This window comes from Mustela lutreola, chromosome X, assembly GCF_030435805.1.
Source record: "Mustela lutreola isolate mMusLut2 chromosome X, mMusLut2.pri, whole genome shotgun sequence".
NCBI lineage: Eukaryota > Metazoa > Chordata > Mammalia > Carnivora > Mustelidae > Mustela > Mustela lutreola.
In genome coordinates this window covers 43,640,838-43,660,416 of record NC_081308.1, presented here as the reverse complement: position 1 = coordinate 43,660,416, position 19,579 = coordinate 43,640,838, and the positions used below count along the sequence as shown (strand labels likewise).

Below are 19,579 nucleotides of genomic sequence, written 5' to 3'. Positions count from 1 at the left end.
ATGGAACACTACATCAAAAACTAATGATATACTATATGGTGACTAACATAATAGAAATAAATAAATAAATAAATAATTTAAGGATTTAAAAAAATTAGATGTGCTTCTTTAATAAAGAACTAAATAACAAGATCCAGGTCTAATAGTTGTCTTAATTTTGAAGTAATGATAAATGTAATATAAATTTTCAGACATGCACAATGACAACAAGAGTGATTGATGGTTCCATGATCATGTCTAAAGGACAGAGTTGAAAAAACAGTGGGGAGGGGGCAGAATAATCAAATCAGTTCATTTTTTTCCTCTGATGAAGCTCCCAAATTAAAAAGCAAATATAAGATACTTCCTTTCAGTGAGGCTGGAATTTGCAAGAGGGATTCCAGCCTAGGGCTTTCAGCATGTTTATGTAAAGTTGGCTATACAAGGTGAATCACTGCCTAAAAGCTTAGACCTCTGGCTATACCCTCTAGTCACTCTGCAGAGTAATGGAGTGGGGCAGGAGAGAACCCAGTGATGTCTGGTCACCAAGGCAAAGCAACTTTGGAGGGGAAGTGGGAAACTGACACAGAGATAAAGCAAGCACTAAGACATTTAAGGGCTCAGAGTGCTCTCCATCCTATTCCCATCCACAACACAGGATGTGACCAGACTAGCATGGGGAGTCTGGGGCCAGAACTGTGGAGGTATTTTCCCTACGAGTTCTCCATCAATTGTCCCCTCCACCAGATTCCCACCCTCAGGACTGATATTCAAAACATTTGACAAGTAGTTATACATGAACAGAGACCAATCACAACAGTTGCCAGTCACAGTACTAGAACAGAGTTCTAGAGGTCTGCTGCTGTGACAGACATTAGTTAATTCAGTTGCTAGATTGTATGGAGGTCGCAGAGGTTTTAGAGGCAGGATTAAGGCAGTGGCTCTTCAAGGTGCCAGGGTGACTCCATCATTAAGCATCTGCCTTCGACTCAGGTCATGATCCCAGCGTCCTGGGATCGAGCCCTGCATTGGGCTCCCTGCTCTGCAGGAAGCCTGCTTCTCCCTTTCCCACTCCCCCTGCTTGTGTTCCCTCTCTCACTGTCTCTCTCTGTCAAATAAATAAATAAAATCTTCAAAAAAAAAAAAAAAAGGTTTAAGGCAGTGGCTCTTCATCAACTCTCACAGAGTAGATTCAGCTCCTCTGTTAACAACAAAGATAACTGTACCAGTACACATCACCCCAAAGGTAGAATAGGGAGAGATAGTAGAATCTTCTGAAGGCTTTACGAATGAACATTGGGCAAATGGTTGATGCCTGTATTCATGGGGCATCTCACCAATTTCACAGATGGAAATTTCTCCTCTTGACACAAGGTCCAAAAGAGATTCTGGCATGCCAGTAGAAGCAGCTTTTCAAAATTAGACTCTAGAAAGCTGCTTAACTATGAAAGTAGGGCTATACTGGGGTTAAAATCCTAATTCCCCATCTCTTTGACATCCAGGAAGAAACAAAGAAAGCAAGCAACCTGAGATGGGGACCAAATGGTATTAGCCCACACTCCCAGCTGCCTCAGATCTGAACACTGAGGCCTGTCTGTCTGGTAGAGCTCTCTCTCTCTTTGAATGGGACACCCACCCCCAAGGATCCTCCTTGTATAGACTCAGCCTTCAATTTATACCCTAATTCAATTCTTCTTCCCATGAAGAGAAAGTCTCCAATTAGAGAAGGAAATTGGATAACTTAGATCCTTGAGGCACAGGGGGAAACATCCCTGGGCTACACATGGGGCTCCTGAGCAAGAAGAGGGGACGTGAGCCCGTTTTACAACAAACATTTATTTTTTATTAAGTTTCTAATCAAATACTATAATAATTTCTTTTCTTTCATAAAAAGCTAAATATTTACAAGACTATCAATTTGGGAAAAGACAAACAAAAGAGTAAAAAAGAAACGTGATCAAAACACAAATTCAAAGACAAAATAAATAACAGCTTTTTTCAATGCCTGCCTGGCCCTGGGGGCCGCTGCCAGCACACCAGCTCCTCAGCCTCAGACTTAGCAGTAGTTCAGCATCTCCTCTAGCTTCAACATGTCCAAGGGGGGGATTTTGGTGACCTCGAAGAAGACCCTGCAAAGGAAGAGGGGTCAGATTAGCAAAAAATAAGCCAAAGAAAACAGAATCCTTGAAATAAGTACAACATAAAGACCCTTGGTTCCCTATGTTGGTTTAACCCTAGAGTAGAAAGTAAGGTGAACAGTACTGAATCTTTCTTTTTCCTTGAGTGAGGCTAGTCTGTGCCTCCTCATGGTTGAGCACAAACCCCTCCTCAATTGGAGCTTGGTACTTACTGGTGAGAATATTTGGAATGCACAGTCTTGAGCTTGTTGCAAGGACGCAATGTCAGCAGGGTGTTTAGCTGCTTGACCAAGGGGTGAAGATCAGAGGTTTTGTAGCCACTGTAATACTCCAGGGCAGGAGCCTGGAAGAAGCAAACAGTGACTTTTACCACAGAAAGCAGACCCTTCCTCTATCTCTACTATCCCAAGTCCAGACTTTGTATACATGGCATAGGCAGAGAAGGTGGTTAAACATTTCAAAAACTCATACAGCACAGACACTGACCAGTAAGTATAGAGAACTTCCGAGAAGATACTAGGTTCCAGCTGCAAACTAATGGTATGGCTATCCAGATGTATGTAAGTACCATATATCCACAGGTACCAGCTGGATTTTAGCCCTGGTTGTAGGTATTCGTGTAAGCTGAAATCCACTAAAGAATCTAAGGAACATAACTGACTTTGTAATTTACTCACTCTCAGGTCAAGAGCCAATGGCCAGGAAAACCTCAAAACAAACTTAAGATCCCAAGTCAACAGACAACGGGAATTTAAGGTAGTTTCTCTTCTCTGGCTCTAAGAGCTATCGCTCCGTGCATTTATTTTCTCATTCAATTTTATGGATGCTTATTTTGTGGCAGAAGTGATACAGCAGGGCATTTAAGAGCAAAGGTTCCTGAGGCAAATGGCTTATGCTCAAATTCTAGCTCCACCAACAGCATGGACTTGAGCCAGTTATTAATTTCTTTGTGCCACAGTTTCCCACTATGCCAAATGGGGATCACTACAGTAATTGCATCATAGAAGCAGAGGAGTTAAGGTGTGCACACAAGGCACAAATGGAACAGAGCCTAGCACAAAGTGAGTGCCCAAACGAGGCTAGCTAGGATTACTAGTGCCAAGCTCTGTGTAGGCTGCTGCGAATACAAAGATCACCAAGTCCCCTGCCCCTAAGGAATGTGTAGTGGGGGAAATAGCCATGCACACAGAGAATTACAGAATGTGTGGGAAGGTCTATGATGGAAATGAGAAAGGGACACTGGAGAAACAGAGCAGAACTTTGAACTTCAGAACAGACCATGAACTTTGGCCAGGAAAATCACAGAAAGCTTTGTAGAGGGCAGCCCATCTACAGTGGGTGGAAAGACAAGTGGGAGCTCTGTAGGTAAAGAAGAGGTTTATTCTATAAGGCAGTGGTTTTCTAAAAGTGTCTTAAATTACTTTCCCCAAACTCCCTTTCCCCACCACCAAATATCTTACATGGTAGCCCAAATATATACCTGGAATTGGGAGTAAGAGCTAACAAGCCCACCAATTTGGATCCCTTCACTTTTTGCATGGCCCGGAAGACACTTCTACAGGAATCCCAGGGCCCTACTGAATATTGTTTAGAAACCACTGCCACCAGTAAAGGGCAATCATTGGCATGCTGAGCGGTGAAGTAACACATTATATTCGGTGTGTCAAATAAAATTAATGGAACCATTGTCATTGCACAGGTTCAGGCCCCAGTGCTTCATCTTGACTATTACGAAAGCTTACTAGCTATTGTTCCCACTTTTATACTCAATGGTATTCCCACTTTTATACTACCTCTCATTTAATTCACCTTCTGTACTGCAAACCAGTGCTGTTTCCACAACACACAAAAAGGAGTAGGTCACTCCCCTGCCCCAAAACCTTCCAATGCCTTCATACAAAGTAGGTCTCTCCACTTGGTATCATAGGTCTCTCACAATCAGACTACACCCTACCATTCCGGTCTCATCTCTCACCACTCCCTATTAATATATCCTCTGCTCGCTTTATAGGAAATGCTTTATTCTGCCCTAAATACATCACACTCTTCTCATTGCCTTCACATCAGGTCAATTATCATTCCCTTTACTAGAATGTCTTCTCTCACAGGTACCTACTCATCTTTCAAGACCCAACTCAAAAGTCACCTCCGCTGTGAAGCCTTTCTTCTCTATAGAAGGAGTATACATAGCATAGAGGACAGTGGGGCCATCCTACCCGAGTTCAGATCAGGGCTGATGCTCAGCTGATACTCACTGGTGCAACCATGCCAAGTGCTAAAACACAGAACTATTTCTATACTGGCTGGCAGGCAGTTTGCTGCCCTGAGTCCCTCAGTTGTCCCCCTCAGCACCTACCACATTTCCCCAGGATCTAAAGATCAAAGCCTGGCACAGCATGGGGCCTCTCCAGGGCCACAGTACCAAAGCAATGGCCACATCAATTCTGATGATACAGTAGATATCCAATTTGAAAGCTACTCTTAATCCCCAAAGACTAACTGTGCCTCTCATTAGCAAAACATAGGAAGTTATTTCTTATCTGTAAAGTAGGGATAACAGTTAATATACAAAGTGCTCAGATCACTGTCTAATCACTAAGTTTTAGCCATTTTTTTTTCCTTTTCGTCATCATCACTGCCATTTACTGAATGCTTTTTCTGTCCCAAGAAATTTCAGTATGACTTATCCAAGTTCATACAACTGTTTATAGCAATCTCAGTACAGAGAGTACAGAGAGGTTTTCCCAAGATTAGTGGCTACAGGACTTCCAAGTTGGAGGGGCTTACAAGTGAGTTTTATTTGTACTGGAGAAGGAGGCTTTAGGGACCTTCCTCTTCAGAGAAGACCACTATACTATACCCCGGAGTCCCCCATTATACACAAGGACAGTTGCTTTCATGACTCTGGGTCTGTGCTTCTCAAATTCTGTTCCAATGAGCTCTCTTGGGGAAGTGGGGGAAACCTTGTTGAGGAGACTGCAAGGGGCATGGGTGGACTGGGGTCAGGTAAGAAGGGGGCCCATCCTACCACCTGCTACAACCAGAATTATTTCATATTAATCTGTTTTACAATACCATGTTTTCAAGTAAGCTTTCTTTGGAATAAAGAGTACTGTGACTAAGGAAAATAAAATAAAACCCTTTAAGCAGCCAGGCTCCTAACACATCCTAACTCCTAACATGTCAAAGAATTTGTAACTATGGGTGCATGGCAGTTTTATCACTGAGTTTCCCATGACCCCACTTTACACCTTCCACCTGACCTGACCCCGTGGTGCAGTTTTGGGGGCAAATCTGACCTGACCCCGTGTTTTCTTGCTTTTAACTGATGTATAGGTGACATATAATACTATATTAGCTTCTGGTGTAGAACACAGTGATTCAGTGTTCATATATTACGAAACACTCACCATATAAGTGTAATCACCATCTGTCACCATACAGTGTCATTACAATGTTATTGACTATACCTCCTATGCTGTACTTTACATCCCCAAGACATATTTATTTTGTAACTGCAAACTGTACCTTTTAATCCCCTACACTTATTTCGCCCTTCCCTCCCTGCCCTTCTCCCCTCACTAGTTTGTTCTCTATATTTATAAATCTGTTCCTGTTTTGTCTTTTTTATTTTTTAAAAGATTTTAATTATTTATCTGAGAGAATGGGAGAGTGAGAGAAAGAGAGAGAGAGAGAGAATGAGCACAAGCTGGGGAAGCAGCAGATGAAGAAGCAGGCTCCCCACTGAGCAGGGAGCCTGACATGTGGCTCGATCCCAGGACCCTGGGATTATGACCTGAGCCAAAGGCAGACGTTTAACCAACTGAGCCACCAGGTGCCCCCTGTTTTGTTTTTTTAGACCCCACATATAAGTGAAATAATACAGTATTTGTCTTTCTCTGACTTATTTCACTTAGTATAATATCCTCTAGGTCTATTCATGTTGTCACAAATTGTAAGATTTTATTCTTTATGGCTATGCAATATCCCTCTGTGTGTGTGTGTATGTGTGTTCACACCACATCTTCTTTATTCATTCATCCATCAACGGACACTTAGGTTGCTGACTCTGTGCTTTTAAAGCTCTACTCCATGTTCCCAGCAAGTGTTTACCCGGTGTCCGAGCTTCTTCATGTAGAGGGCCAGGAGGAAGGAGCCAGCAGCTAGCTTGGAAGCCCTCTCCTGGACATAGTCGTATTCTTGCAGAGTCATCTCACAGATGAAGCGGGACAAAGTCAGCGTCTTCATGCTGGCACGGAGACACTAAAGGTAGCAAGAAGACTTGCTCAGCAATCGATTCGGAAAAGCAGCACCTAGCAGAAGACCCTCTGTACCCACTCTCTCCAGTTATCCCACCTCAGGCCCAAATGGCTCTCTGCCTGAACAATTCACTTCTCTTGCCACCATGACTCACACTAAGGACCCTACCCCCAAAAGCACAGAATCTTTCAGGCAGGGATTCTGAAATCAGCCAGTGGGCTTTGCTACCTTTAGAATTTTTAACCAAATTATCAAGTGTCCTTGTGGTACCTTCCCCCAACCTCCCTTTTCTTTGTAAGTTATCCTTTTAAGAGCCAAAGCCTTCCAATTATAACTTTGCACCTGGCTCCACCCCAGAAATAGTCCATGCTCCAAAAGAATTTCCATTTTCTTGACTGAATCTTTTTTAGAAATTATAACTTTTACAAACACACACATAGAAGAAAGTACACGCATGTACTTGCAGAATATAATAAATAATTATAAAGTGACCTTACCTGTAACCAAAACTAAGATGAAGGAAGAGAACTTTACCAGCATCTCCTCCCAACTTCCCACATGTCCCTTCCTGATCAAAGACTCTTCTTCCCCTCCTCTACACTGCCTTCACCTCAAAATATAAAGGCACACAAAGAAAATCTTCAATTTTGTTTCTCTCACACTTCATAAAGATGTTCAATCTAAGAGGGTGGATTGAAGAAGAAATTCACTTCACCCCTGTTGCCCCTTTCCCTTTCCCTACCATCCAAGCAGCCATTCTGGGTATGGAGGGGACCAACCCAATAGTGGGAGAATGAGGATACGCCTCTTCCCTCTTACCCTAGCATATCTGCGCAGGAAATGATAGGCGATGGGAATGTTGATATCAAATTTGAGAGTTTGCAGGATGCTGATTTCCATGGTGAGCATCTCATCTCGCTGATAAATATCATCACAGATATATAGGAAATCATCCACACAAGGTGGGCAGGACTCCTACGGGTGGGGAGGAGAGATAGTCAGAACCAGGCCAAGAAAGCCCACTGCTCTGTGCTTTGAGATAAAAGGCAGTGGGGGAGAGAAGTGAACGATAGGAGGCAATAACATTTCCCAGCATAAAACTTCAGGCTCGCTCTGAAAGCAAACTTCTGGTTGATTTGAGTAGCCCATCTGAAAAACAAAATCAGAGACAGAGGAGAGATCTGCCCCCCAAACTGCACCACAGGAGCGAGAATGAGGCCTGGGTGGGGGTAGATTCTTACACTGTCCGGAGTGGCTTAATATGGCACAGGAACCCAGAGCAATGATCTCTTTTCTAATGAGTGAAAGCTGGAAATGGGAAATCTAAGACCTGCTCTGGGGGAAGGGAGGAAAGAAGACAACAGAAAGTGGAGCTAGCGATGGAAAATAATATGGCACTTTGTTTCACAGTCTAAGAAATGAACAAGGACGTTTGGGAAGGGGGGGGGGGGCTCAGGTAGCAGGCAGGGAGAGACAGGCAGACAGGCACGGAGAGAGCCCAAGCAGAGACTGAGGACTGCAGGGGGTTTGGGGGAGGAAATGTTCATGGGGGCCAGACTAGGAAGATCCAGACCAGGCCAAGGGTGAGAAGAACCCTTAACTGGGAAGCACCTTATTATGTCCTGCCCTCTACGGGGTGAACCGTGGTTTGGGGGAGAGGAATAGGAAGCGGGAAGATTCCCGAATCTTTTATCAAGCTGTATCTAACTGCCCACCCCAGCATTCTTTCCACACCTTTCTCTGTCTTTCTATTTTGAGATCTCAGACTAGATTAACCCTTAGATTTACAGACAAGGAAATTTAGGCACAGAAAAAGATGGCAAATTTCTCAAGTTCATACAGCACACTAGGAGCAGCACCAGAACAAAAAACTCTCCCTTCCTTTGCCCTACTCACTAGTGGTTCCTTTCTTTCTTCTCTTCTCATACCATCTCCACACTTCCCCTTGCAAAAGTCTTTCTGTACTTCTCAACCCTGTGAGAGGAAGACATCCCTTCTCCAAAAAACATAGTGGGGACCCTTCATCCTGATAACCGCAACAGGGGTACTCTTGGTTCCCAGATTTGCTAGGAAGTGCCTCTTTGCACTTTGTTCCTCCTTCGGCTGTCAGTCACGGACCCCCCAACTTCTTTTTAATTCTCTTGAGGCTAAGGCATGGAGAACTTAATACCTTAGTACTTAATACCCCGTGCTCAGCCACAAGGATGGTCCTAGGGAGGAGAAGGAAAGAGGAGGGAGGAGGAGGGAGAAGGAGAACAAGGAATGAGCCAGGGAGTGTGTAATCAGGGAGGGAAATGAGCCGGAGAGGGAAGCAGCAGAGGAGGGAGCAAGGAAGAGAGTGAGAGAAGAGGAAGGGAAAAAGGGAAGGAGGAGGCAAGAGAGGGAGGAAGTGAGTCAGGGAAGGTGGGGGGCAAGGAAAATAGACAGGGACAGAGAGAGAAAGAGGATAGACTAGAGCAAGTGATAGTGGGTGGGAGGAAGCGAACCCTCCAGGAGAGGCAGCAATCAAGAGGGGGAGCTGGGGGGGGGGCAAGCGAACCAGGGAGCAAATGAGTAGGGAAGGAAGTGAACCCAAGAGGTAAATAGTAAGGAAAGGAGGAAAGGCAGAAGGGGGAAGAGAGAGAAGAAGCAAGGGAAGAAGGAGATGAGAGAAAGAAGGTGGGCGGCAGCTGGAATTAGAGGGAGTCACGGTGCCAGGGTAGCAGGCAGCAAGGGTGGGGTAGAGAGGGAAGGAGCCCGTGAAGAAGGGAGAGAAGGAATAAACAGAAAAGGGAGGAGGGAAGGGATGGAAGAAGGAAGCAAAAGACAGGAAGGGAGAGCCTGAAAAGAATGAGGTGGGGAGTGAGGAGAGAGGGGACAGAGAGAAGAGAGAAAAGGAAGGGAATATAATGGGGGGAGGGGATAATGGGGGGGAGAAGAGGATGGAATGGTCCAGAGGGAGGGAGGGAGATGGGAGGGGTGAGGGGGCAGGAAAAGAGACACAGAAGGAGGGCTGGCGGGAAGAAGGGTAGGAGAAGGGGAGACTGGGAACTAGGGAGGGAAGGAAGGAGGATACAGGAAGGAGATCCAGTTTGTAGTGAATGAGTGCACAAGGCAGGGATGGAAGACTCAAGGGAGGGCTGAGGGAGGGACTGAGAGAAGGCTGGAAAAGGGAAGAGAGTTAAGGAACAAGGGTAGAAATAAAGCAAGGAGGGAAGAGAAGAAAAAGCTGCAAGAAAGGGAGGCAAGTAAGAAGCCAAAAGGGAGGACTGGAATGAGGGAGGGAGGGGGTACAGGAGTAAGGGAGGCAAGAAGCAAGTTAAGGGTAAAGCTGGGGAGGGAGCAAGTCAGGGAGCACGAAAACAAACCCACAGTTCTGAAGCTCTGTAAATTCAGTAAAAGTTGCTACCCCTCCGCTTCTAAACCCCAAGATTTCACACAAGTAGCCTATCCATGGAAATATCACAGTTGAACAGGATCATTTAGCATCTGAGGAAGAGGAAAGACTCAGAGAAATTAGATGGTTTAGGTTTATGAAAGAAAGGCCAGCAGGGCACCTGGGTAGCTCAGTCAGTTACATGTCTGACTCTTGATTTCAGCTCAGGTCATGATCTTAGGGTCCTGGAATCAAGCCCCACATGAGAGGGAGTCTGCTTCTACAGTCACCCTCTTTCTCTGCCCCTCCCTCTATATTCTCTCCCCCTAAAGTGAATGGATAAATCTTCAAAGAAAGAAAAGAAAAGCTACTTGCTTTTATAATGCTACTTCAAAAATACCATTTAACCCAGACTCACTACCATCTGTAGCAGGCCATGTTCCCTTAAATGTCTCCGGCACTGAGGTTTGGAACTGCTTTCTTATCTACGCAGTTCAAGACTACGCAGTGGAAACTAGGTGGAGATGACGTTGGTAGAAGAAGAAAAGAGGGCAGGGTAGGCAGAGAATTATGGATCAGAAGGAAGTACTTAACTAAGCACATGCCCAAATACACACATCTTCAAAGAAGAAGTGAAAGAACCCTGTGGACACCAGGAAACAAACATACCACCCTTGCCACCCAACACCAGCATCCCTCTGGGGAAGACCAACCAAAAAAAGGTAGGAGATATTATTTGTGTGTGTATGTATATAATTACACACACACACACACACACACACACACACACACAGGTGCACATATATGCAAATGTAAATGCATATATGTGTGCGTGGGTGTATCTACATGTAGATGATACATACGCATATGCCTACATATATTCCCATTTATGTATACAAATATATACATATATATCGGACATGGCTAGAAACTTGATTATTTTTCTCTAGGCTCTATGAACTCAGGCTCACCTCAAATTTTGCTGCAATCAGAAATGCCGTGGAACCAAGGAGCTGTAGCTTGTCCCTCTTGCATACTACCTCCATAAGGTAGTGATCCACCAGTTTCACTGCCAAGTACAGGGTCTCATGACTCATCTCAAAGGTCATCTGGAGGAAGACACAAACAGGAATCTGCCATATGGCCCCACCCCAAGGTCACAACCAGTAGATCTAAACTATCTTGTCTGTGGCATTGAGGACAGTGGAACTACCAGAACTGGCCAGCTGAGACTCAGCTACAAATGTGGGAAGTGCTTCAGCTAGGTGCCTAGCTAGACCTCCTGTGCCTCTAAGGACCCCAGCATTATCCATCCCTACACATTTAGGTAGATGACCAGTCCTATAAATTAGAGAGAGATGCTCTGCCTTCTCTAGGAGCACCTTGAATGAACACACCCTCTCTCCTTGATCTCCGATACTTAGATTCTTGCTTTCCCCATCTGCTACTACATTATACAGTGAACTCCCCCAAAGAGATCATGTTCTTTACCTCTAAAATACAAAGACTCATTTATTAGTTTATTCATTCAGTAGTGCCTTTTCCTAATTAGATATGTCATTAGAATATATGGATTGGGGGACGCCTGGGTGGCTCAGTTGGTTAAGCAGCTGCCTTCGGCTCAGGTCATGATCCCAGCGTCCTGGGATCGAGTCCCACATCGGGCTCCTTGCTCCGCAGGGGGCCTGCTTCTCCCTCTGACTCTGCCTGCCTCTCTGTCTGCCTGTGCTCTCTCTCGCTCGCTGTCTCTCTGACAAATAAATAAATAAAATCTTAAAAAAAAAAAAAAAAAGAATATATGGATTGGAAGAAAGTACCAATAGCACCATTTGGAAGTGAGCTGAGCGATTGGAGAAGCCAGAAAGAGATTAAAGCATTAGTAGTATAATCCTCCTTCCTTTTTTTTCTCTTGTCTGTCCTTGCCTTGCCTTTACCAACTCCAAGAAATTACCTCCTAGAACTGTAGACCCAGTGTTAGTTCCAGCCCACACAGCATCTTTGAGCAAATTAGAGAAAAAAAGTGACATCTTTGGGAGAATGCAGCCCTGCAGGCACACATCTTATCAAGCAAATGATACCTTTATATGAATTAGCAAACGGTCCCTCTGCCTCAAGGCAGAGCAGCTCCACAGCTAAAACGTACAGCTTGACAAATGGTATGAGCTGGATTCCATCGCCCACTTTTGTCTTCCCTAGTAACTCTGTGTAGGCACAATCTACACTACACACAGGGCTCCTCCCAGTCATCAGTGATGCTTCTTCCTCTCAACCCCTTAGGTTCTTAGATTCAAGAACAATAAAATCTATACTTATCCAACATCTCAACCAATGCAGGAATCTTCTCTTTAATGTCTCACCAAATAACTGTTCAGTTTCTGCTATAGGACCTCCAAATATAGCCTGATCTCTCTTTGAATGGTTTTAATGGAAAATTCTTCCTTATACTGAGTAGAAATCACCATCCTAGTAAAATTTCCTTACTTCATTGGGCCTCCTTTTATGTAGGCTACTCTTATTGACTGAAGCCTAGATGTCCAAAAAGTCGGCCAATAAGAAGCACTGGGGAACTAGATGATTATCAGAAGATGGCTGAATACATCAGTTCAGCATTACATTCAGTTCAGATGCATTACATTTCTGAGTAACAGAAATACTAAGAAGCTGTTCTTATTGTTCCTGGGATATGGCCTTGGATCTTCTCAGAAATCCATCCTTACCAGCTTCCTATTGCAATGTAAAAAAGTATCACACACTTAGTGACTTAAAGCAACATAAATTCAATTATCTCACAAATCTCAAAGTCAAAAGTGCAAAATGGGACTCACTGGGCTAAAAAAAAAAAAAAAAAAAAAGGTGTTAAAAGGACTGGGTTTCTTTCTAGAGGTTCTAGTAAAAAAAACCAAACCCTTCTTCTAACTTCTGTGAGCTGCCCATATTCCTTGGTTTGTGGTCCCTTCCATCCTCAAGGCCAGCAGTCTTTCTCACACTGCATTACTCACTGCCTCCCTCTTCCACACGTAAGAACCCTTGTGATTACACTGAGTCCATTTGGATAATCCAGGATAATCACTGTATCTTAAATTTGGCTGATTATAATCACAATTCCATATTCTATTTTAATTTCCCTTTGCCACATAAAGTAACATATTCATAGATTCTGGGGATTAGGATATGAACATTTTATTCTGCCTACCACATTTTCCAAAGGAATGTCGTAAGAGATGGAGAGAGTTCATGAAGATTAAGGGTAATGACTACCACTTTAAGTATCAAGAAACTGAGGTCAAGTAATTACCAAAAAAAAAAAAAAAAAAGACAGTAAGAATAAAAAGTAGCAGTTCTCTGAGGATGATACCTCTGTGAGTAAATGACAAAGCCAATGCCTACATAGCCTCTTTCCAGTACCTCTCATAAGCACTTGGCCACCCATGTAACACATTGTTATGAAATGGTTAACATGTAAAGTATGGGCAATATCTGAATGAATGGTTGAAATTTGGAGTCAACAAATATTTGAATCAGCAGCAGCGTCAGTGATAGCAATCCTCCTTCTTTGAATGTAGGACAGTACTCTTCTAACATAATTCTACCACTCGGGACTACGCAGAGCAAGTCTAATTGTCTTGTGACAGCCCTTCAGCTACTGAAGACAGTTACCATATCTCCTATAAATTTCCATCCTAGACCAAATAACTTGACTTCCTTTAACTATTCTTCACATGATATGGTTTTCTGTCACCTCAGCATCAGGCTCCAAATGAGGAGACTGACTTTGTTCCAGTTAGAGAAAAGTAGTAGTGCTCTAGATAATTCAAGAAGCTACAACAAACAAAGAAGCCTTTCAACACTGTAGCAATGGTTTCTCCCTCACAACCACCCTTGGCTAGCACACCCTTCTAATTCTTCATAAACGATTATGCTCCTTACCTGGGGATGGGTAAGAAGGAACAAAAGGGAATAAATAAGTAAATAACTATAGAAAATATAAAGAGTACTCTTGGTCTCAAAGGAGGAGACAAGTTTGACAAAATTTATCTCAAATTCCAAAACTCAAAAACCATCTCCTGCAAAGATGAATAAATAGAGAAAATCACCCATTTATATGAAAAAGAACAAGTAATTTTTCAAGAAGCAATGTTCTGAGAAACCAGCACAAGTGTCCACTTGTGAAACCTTTCCACTTCAAAGAACTGAAATAAACTTTAAAAAGTACACTCTTAACAAGATCTGAGAGGTCACTGTATGAAAAGAGAACAGATCCAGAAAGACTGGTTTCTGATGAGAAAGCAATTACTTAATTAAAAATGTACTAGCGGAAGTGAATAGTACATTCGGTTATGACAAAAGTCAAATCAATAATTCCAAAGGCTTTAAAAAATTCTCCCAGAACTGAGAGGTAAGAGAGAGTTGAAGATAATAAATGAAAACCTGAGACACAAGAACAGATTCTGGAGATATATACACACACATGCACATACACACACACTCGGAATGAGATAAGAGGCTGAAGAGAAATAAATAATAAAAATTTCTCTGAGCCAGTCTCTCCTCTAGCCATCCAAGATGCCAAAAGGAAAGAAGGCTGGGGAGAAGAAGGTAGCCCCAGTCCCTGCTATTGTGAAGAAGCAGGAGGCCAAGGTGGTGGTCAATCCCCCATTTTAGAAAAGGTCCAAGAATTCTGGCATTGGACAGGACATCCAGCCCAAAAGGGACCTCACCCACTTTGTCAAATGGCCTGCTGCATCAGGCTGCAGCAGCAAAAGGCTATCCACTATAAATGTATAAAAGTGCCTCCTGTGATTAAGGAGTTCACCCAGGCCTTGGACCACCAAAGAGCTACAAAACTGCTTAAACTGGCCCACAAATATGGACCAGAGACCAAGCAAGAGAAGAAGCAGGGATTGTTGGCCCAGATTGAAGAGAAAGCTACTGGCAAAGAGGATGTCCCCACTAAGAAGCTGCCTGTCCTTCTAGTTGGGGTTAATACTATCACCACCTGGTGGAAAACAGGAAGGTTCAGCTAGTAGTGATTGCACAAGATGTGGATCCCATTAAGCTGGTTGTCTTCATGCCTTCCCTGTGTCGTAAGATGGGGGTTCCCTACTGCATTATCAAGGGGAAGGCCAGGCTGAGGTGTCTGGTCTGCAGGAAGACCTACACCACTGCCGTCTTCACACAGGCTAACTCAGAAGACAAAGCAGCTCTGGCTAAGCTGGTGGAAGCTATTAGGACCAATTACAACGACAGGTAGGATAAGATCCACCGTCACTGGAGAGGTAATGTCTTGGATCTAAAGTTGGTGGTTTGTTTCATTCTTTTACATATAGCTGTCCAGTTTTCCCAGAACCATTTATTGAAGAGATTGTCTTTTTTCCTGTTTTGTCGAAGATTATTTGCCCATAGAGTTGAGGGCCCATATCTGGGCTCTCTACTCTGTTCCACTGGTCTATGTGTCTGTTTTTATGCCAGTACCATGCTGTCTTGGTGATCACAGCTTTGTAGTAAAGCTTGAAATCAGGTAACGTGATGCCCCCAGTTTTATTTTTGTTTTTCAATATTTCCTTAGCGATTTGGGGTCTCTTCTGATTCCACACAAATTTTAGGATTATTTGCTCCAGCTCTTTGAAAAATACCGGTGGAATTTTGATTGGAATGGCATTAAAAGTATAGATTGCTCTAGGAAGTATAGACATTTTAACAATGTTTATTCTTCTGATCCAAGAGCATGGAATGGTCTTGACCATTCTCTTACACCATACACAAAGATAAACTCAAAATGGACAAAAGACCTCAACGTGAGACAGGAATCCATCAGAATCCTAGAGGAGAACATAGGCAGTAATCTCTTCATTATCAGCCACAGCAACTTCTTTCAAGATATGTCTCCAAAGGCAAAGGAAACAAAAGCAAAGATGAACTTTTGGGACTTCATCAAGATCAAAAGCTTCTGCACAGCCAAGGAAACAGTCAACAAAACAAAGAGGCAACCCACGGAATGGGAGAAGATATTTGCAAATGACAGTACAGACAAAAGGTTGATATCCAGGATCTATAAAGAACTCCTCAAACTCAACACACACAAAACAGACAATCATATCAAAAAATGGGCAGAAGATATGAACAGACACTTCTCCAACAAAGACATACAAATGGCTATCAGACACATGAAAAAATGTTCATCATCACTAGCCCTCAGGGAGATTCAAATTAAAATCACATTGAGATACTACCTTACACCAGTTACAATGGCCAAAATTAGCAAGACAGGAAACAACATGTGTTAGAGAGGATATGGATAAAGGGGAACCCTCTTACACTGTTGGTGGGAATGCAAGTTGGTGCAGCCACTTTGGAGAACAGTGTGGAGATTCCTTAAGAATTTAAAAATAGAGGGCGCCTGGGTGGCTCAGTGGGTTAAAGCTTCTGCCTTCGGCTCAGGTCATGGTCCCAGGGTCCTGGGATCGAGCTCCACATCAGGGTCCTGCTCAGCGGAGAGCCTGCTTCCCCCTCTCTCTGCCTGTCTCTTTGCCTATTCGTGATCTCTCTCGCTCTGTCAAGTGAATAAATAAAATCTTTAAAAAGAAAAAAAGAAATTAAAAATAGACCTTCTCTATGACCCTGCAATTGCACTACTGGGTATTTACCCCAAAGATACAGATGTAGTGAAAAGAAGGGCCATCTGTACCCCAATGTTTATAGCAGCAATGGCCACAGTCGCCAAACTGTGAAAGAACCAAGATGCCCTTCAACAGACGAATGGATAAGGAAGATGTGGTCCATATATACTATGGAGTATTATGCCTCCATCAGAAAGGATGAATACCATCTTTTGTAGCAACATGGACAGGACTGGAAGAGATTATGCTGAGTGAAATGAGCCAAGCAGAGAGAGTCAATTATCACATGGCTTCACTTATTTGTGGAGCATAACAAATAGCATGGAGGACAAGGGGAGATGGAGAGGAGAAGGGGGTTGAGGGAAATTGGAAGGGGAGGTGAACCATGAGAGACTATGGACTCTGAAAAACAATCTGAGGGCTTTGAAGGGGCGGGGAGTGGGAGGTTGGGGGAACCAGGTAGTGGGTATTGGAGAGGGCACGGATTGCATGGAGCACTGGGTGTGATGCAAAAAACAATGAATACTGTTACGCTGAAAATAAATAACAACTTTAAAATAAAATAAAATAAAGTTGGTGGTTTGCATTGCCAAGTTGGAAAAAGCAAAGGTTAAAGATCTGGCCTCCAAACTGGGCTAAGTGTATGCTGTTGAATTTTGTGAACATGAAAGTAATACAAAGTTATCTTTCAAAAAAATTTTCTCTGAGCCAAAGCAAGATTGAATCTTCAGACTGAAAGGACTCGTGATATACAGGACAAAATTAAGGAAAACATATCTATGTCAAAAACAATTATTGTAGGGAAGGTAGTGTATTAAATAGTAATAATACAGATCTAAAGATCTGTTATCTTGACTAAAAATAGAAGCAGAAATAAACTAAAAGTGTGCGAACTATCTCATCGTACTTGAGAGGCAATTAAAAGAACAGGTTCACTAGAGAAGCTGATTAAATAATGGGCTATATCCATATAATAGAATATTATGCAACACTTTAAAAAATAAGGTAGACCTATAATCATATGGAAAGATTACTAAGACATTCTTGTTTTTTTTAAAGATTTTATTTATTTATTTGAGAGAAGATAGAGAGAGTGAGAGAGCGCACAAGTAGGGGGAGCAGCAGGCAGAGGGAGAACCAGACGTTCAACCAACTGAGCCACCCAGGTGCCCTACTAAGACATTCTTAAAACCACAAAATGCAGAGCAATGTGTATAGCATGACCTATTAATATAACAAAATATCATAAAACCACATTCATTAAAAAACTGCACTTTTATATGTATATATGCCTATATGTGTGTACAATCATGCATTACTCATAAAATTTAGGATTTTTGAAGAAAGGATAGTCAAAATTTAATAAAAGTGATAATATACCCATAAGAGGATCCGGAAGGATACACACACTAAATTATTTATAGTTGTTACCTCTGAGGAATAAGAAGAAAATAGTTGATTTTATTCATATACATATACACAAATCTGTATGAATACATACACACATATTATAAGCATATATTAATTTATAGTTAAAAAATTGTATGGGGCAGAGGGTTTAAGGTGAGACAGAGGGGGTGAAGAAATGCCAGGAGAAATTAACTAAACAATGATTGTGGATGGTTACCACATTGATCTTAGACTTTGATAAGTTAAGCAGAAAAATAAATTACCATATAAATTATATAATAATTATTAAGTCAAAAATTAATTGATAGAATGATCTTTGTATTCTATAGAGAATACCTATTTTCTACAAACATCAGTGAATCATTTATAAAAATCCATTATGTCTGAAGCCATGAAGAAAATCTCATTAACTTAAGAAAAATAGAAATTATCATTCAGGTCACATTCTCAAGACGCAGTATGATAAATCTGGAAATTGGCAACAAAAGGATAAACCAAACAAAGTAAAGAAAAGCATTTTTTAAAAATGGTAAGCACTATTCTTAAAGAAAAAACAAAATGAAGAAATAAAAATTGCAAACACAGATTATTGAGGAAAAAAACCAGATAGCTACAACACTATCAAAATTAATGAGATGTACTCAGAAATATTACTTAGAAGAAAATATGTACTTTAAAGCTTTTATTATGAAGTCATAAATAATTAAATTAGACTAAGCATGCATTTTAAGAAACTAGGGAAAACAACAAAATAAACTTTAATAAACTAAGAGTAAAATAACAAATATGAAAGCAGATGTCAATAAATATTTTAAAACGGAAAAGTTATATGAATATATCCATGAGCTGGTTCTTTGCCCAGAAAACTGAACGAAACCTTTGCAAGGAACATTGAAGACAGCATGCACATGTATGCAAACACATGGAAGCAAGTTAACACAACACACACATTTTAAATGAAAAAAGAAATAATTACAAAGAATTATAAAAGAATATCATATACAGTCTGTGACAATAACTGTGAAAACCTACAAACTGGATGATTTTTAAAGACAATATAAACCACAAAACGACTCAAGAAGAATAATAAATCCTTAGTAAGCCAATAATCATCAATGTTATAAAGTTATCTAAGAATGATCACACGAATGGCACGATGCATCAATAAATTCATGGGCCAATTCACCAAGATAAATAATTCCTGTGTTAAACTTAGTACTATAGAAAAATTTTTCTAATTATGTTAGGCTAGAACAGTCCTAGTACCACAACTTAATAAAGACAGCGCCAAAAACTTACAAAGGAATCTTATTTGTGAATACAGAAGCAAAAATTCTAAATAAAGTATAAGCAATCAAATCCAAGAGTCAACTAAATAACCATGACTAGTTCAGCAAAGTAGATGAATACAAAATAAGTACAGAAAATATATTAATTGCTTTCTCAATATATGAATACATTTTAAAATTAAAGATAAAAGGATAACACTCGTAACATTAAAAAAAAATTCCTCAATACCCAAGAAAAAATCTTTCAAGTCAGTGAAACCAATATGAAAAAATCTTCTAAAACTTAAAATTAAAAAGAAGACCTGGTAACAAAACAGATATAACTGGTTTGGAAAGCTTGATTTTGTTCAATCTGTGAATTCTCCTTGAATTAATCTCAACAGACTGTTTTTGAAAAACTGACAAAACTTTCTACAGATCACCTGGAAGAATTAACATGTGAGAACCATGAATATTTTGTAAAATAAGTGAAGAGGCAGTAAATGTGTTACAAACCATGATAATAAAAACAGCATACTACTGATATTAGAA

The 19,579-nt window shown here is 41.5% G+C and overlaps 1 protein-coding gene and 1 pseudogene across 2 annotated transcripts in view; one reads left to right on the top strand and one right to left on the bottom strand.

Annotated features, from left to right (window-relative positions):
- Positions 1-1,799: 1,799 nt before the first annotated feature.
- Positions 1,800-19,579, bottom strand: part of CCNB3 (cyclin B3) — a 50,174-nt gene continuing 32,394 nt past the window's right edge. For both annotated transcript variants that reach the window (XM_059158197.1, XM_059158198.1), the window contains exons 8-12: positions 10,704-10,841; positions 7,197-7,352; positions 6,231-6,380; positions 2,330-2,460; positions 1,800-2,108 (exon numbers count right to left, since the gene is read on the bottom strand). In XM_059158197.1, coding sequence (XP_059014180.1) covers positions 2,036-2,108; positions 2,330-2,460; positions 6,231-6,380; positions 7,197-7,352; positions 10,704-10,841 — 648 coding nt within the window. In that variant the 3' untranslated portion in view covers positions 1,800-2,035. The remainder of the gene's footprint in view (positions 2,109-2,329; positions 2,461-6,230; positions 6,381-7,196; positions 7,353-10,703; positions 10,842-19,579) is intronic.
- LOC131821854 (large ribosomal subunit protein eL8-like) lies at positions 14,296-16,988 on the top strand (annotated as a pseudogene).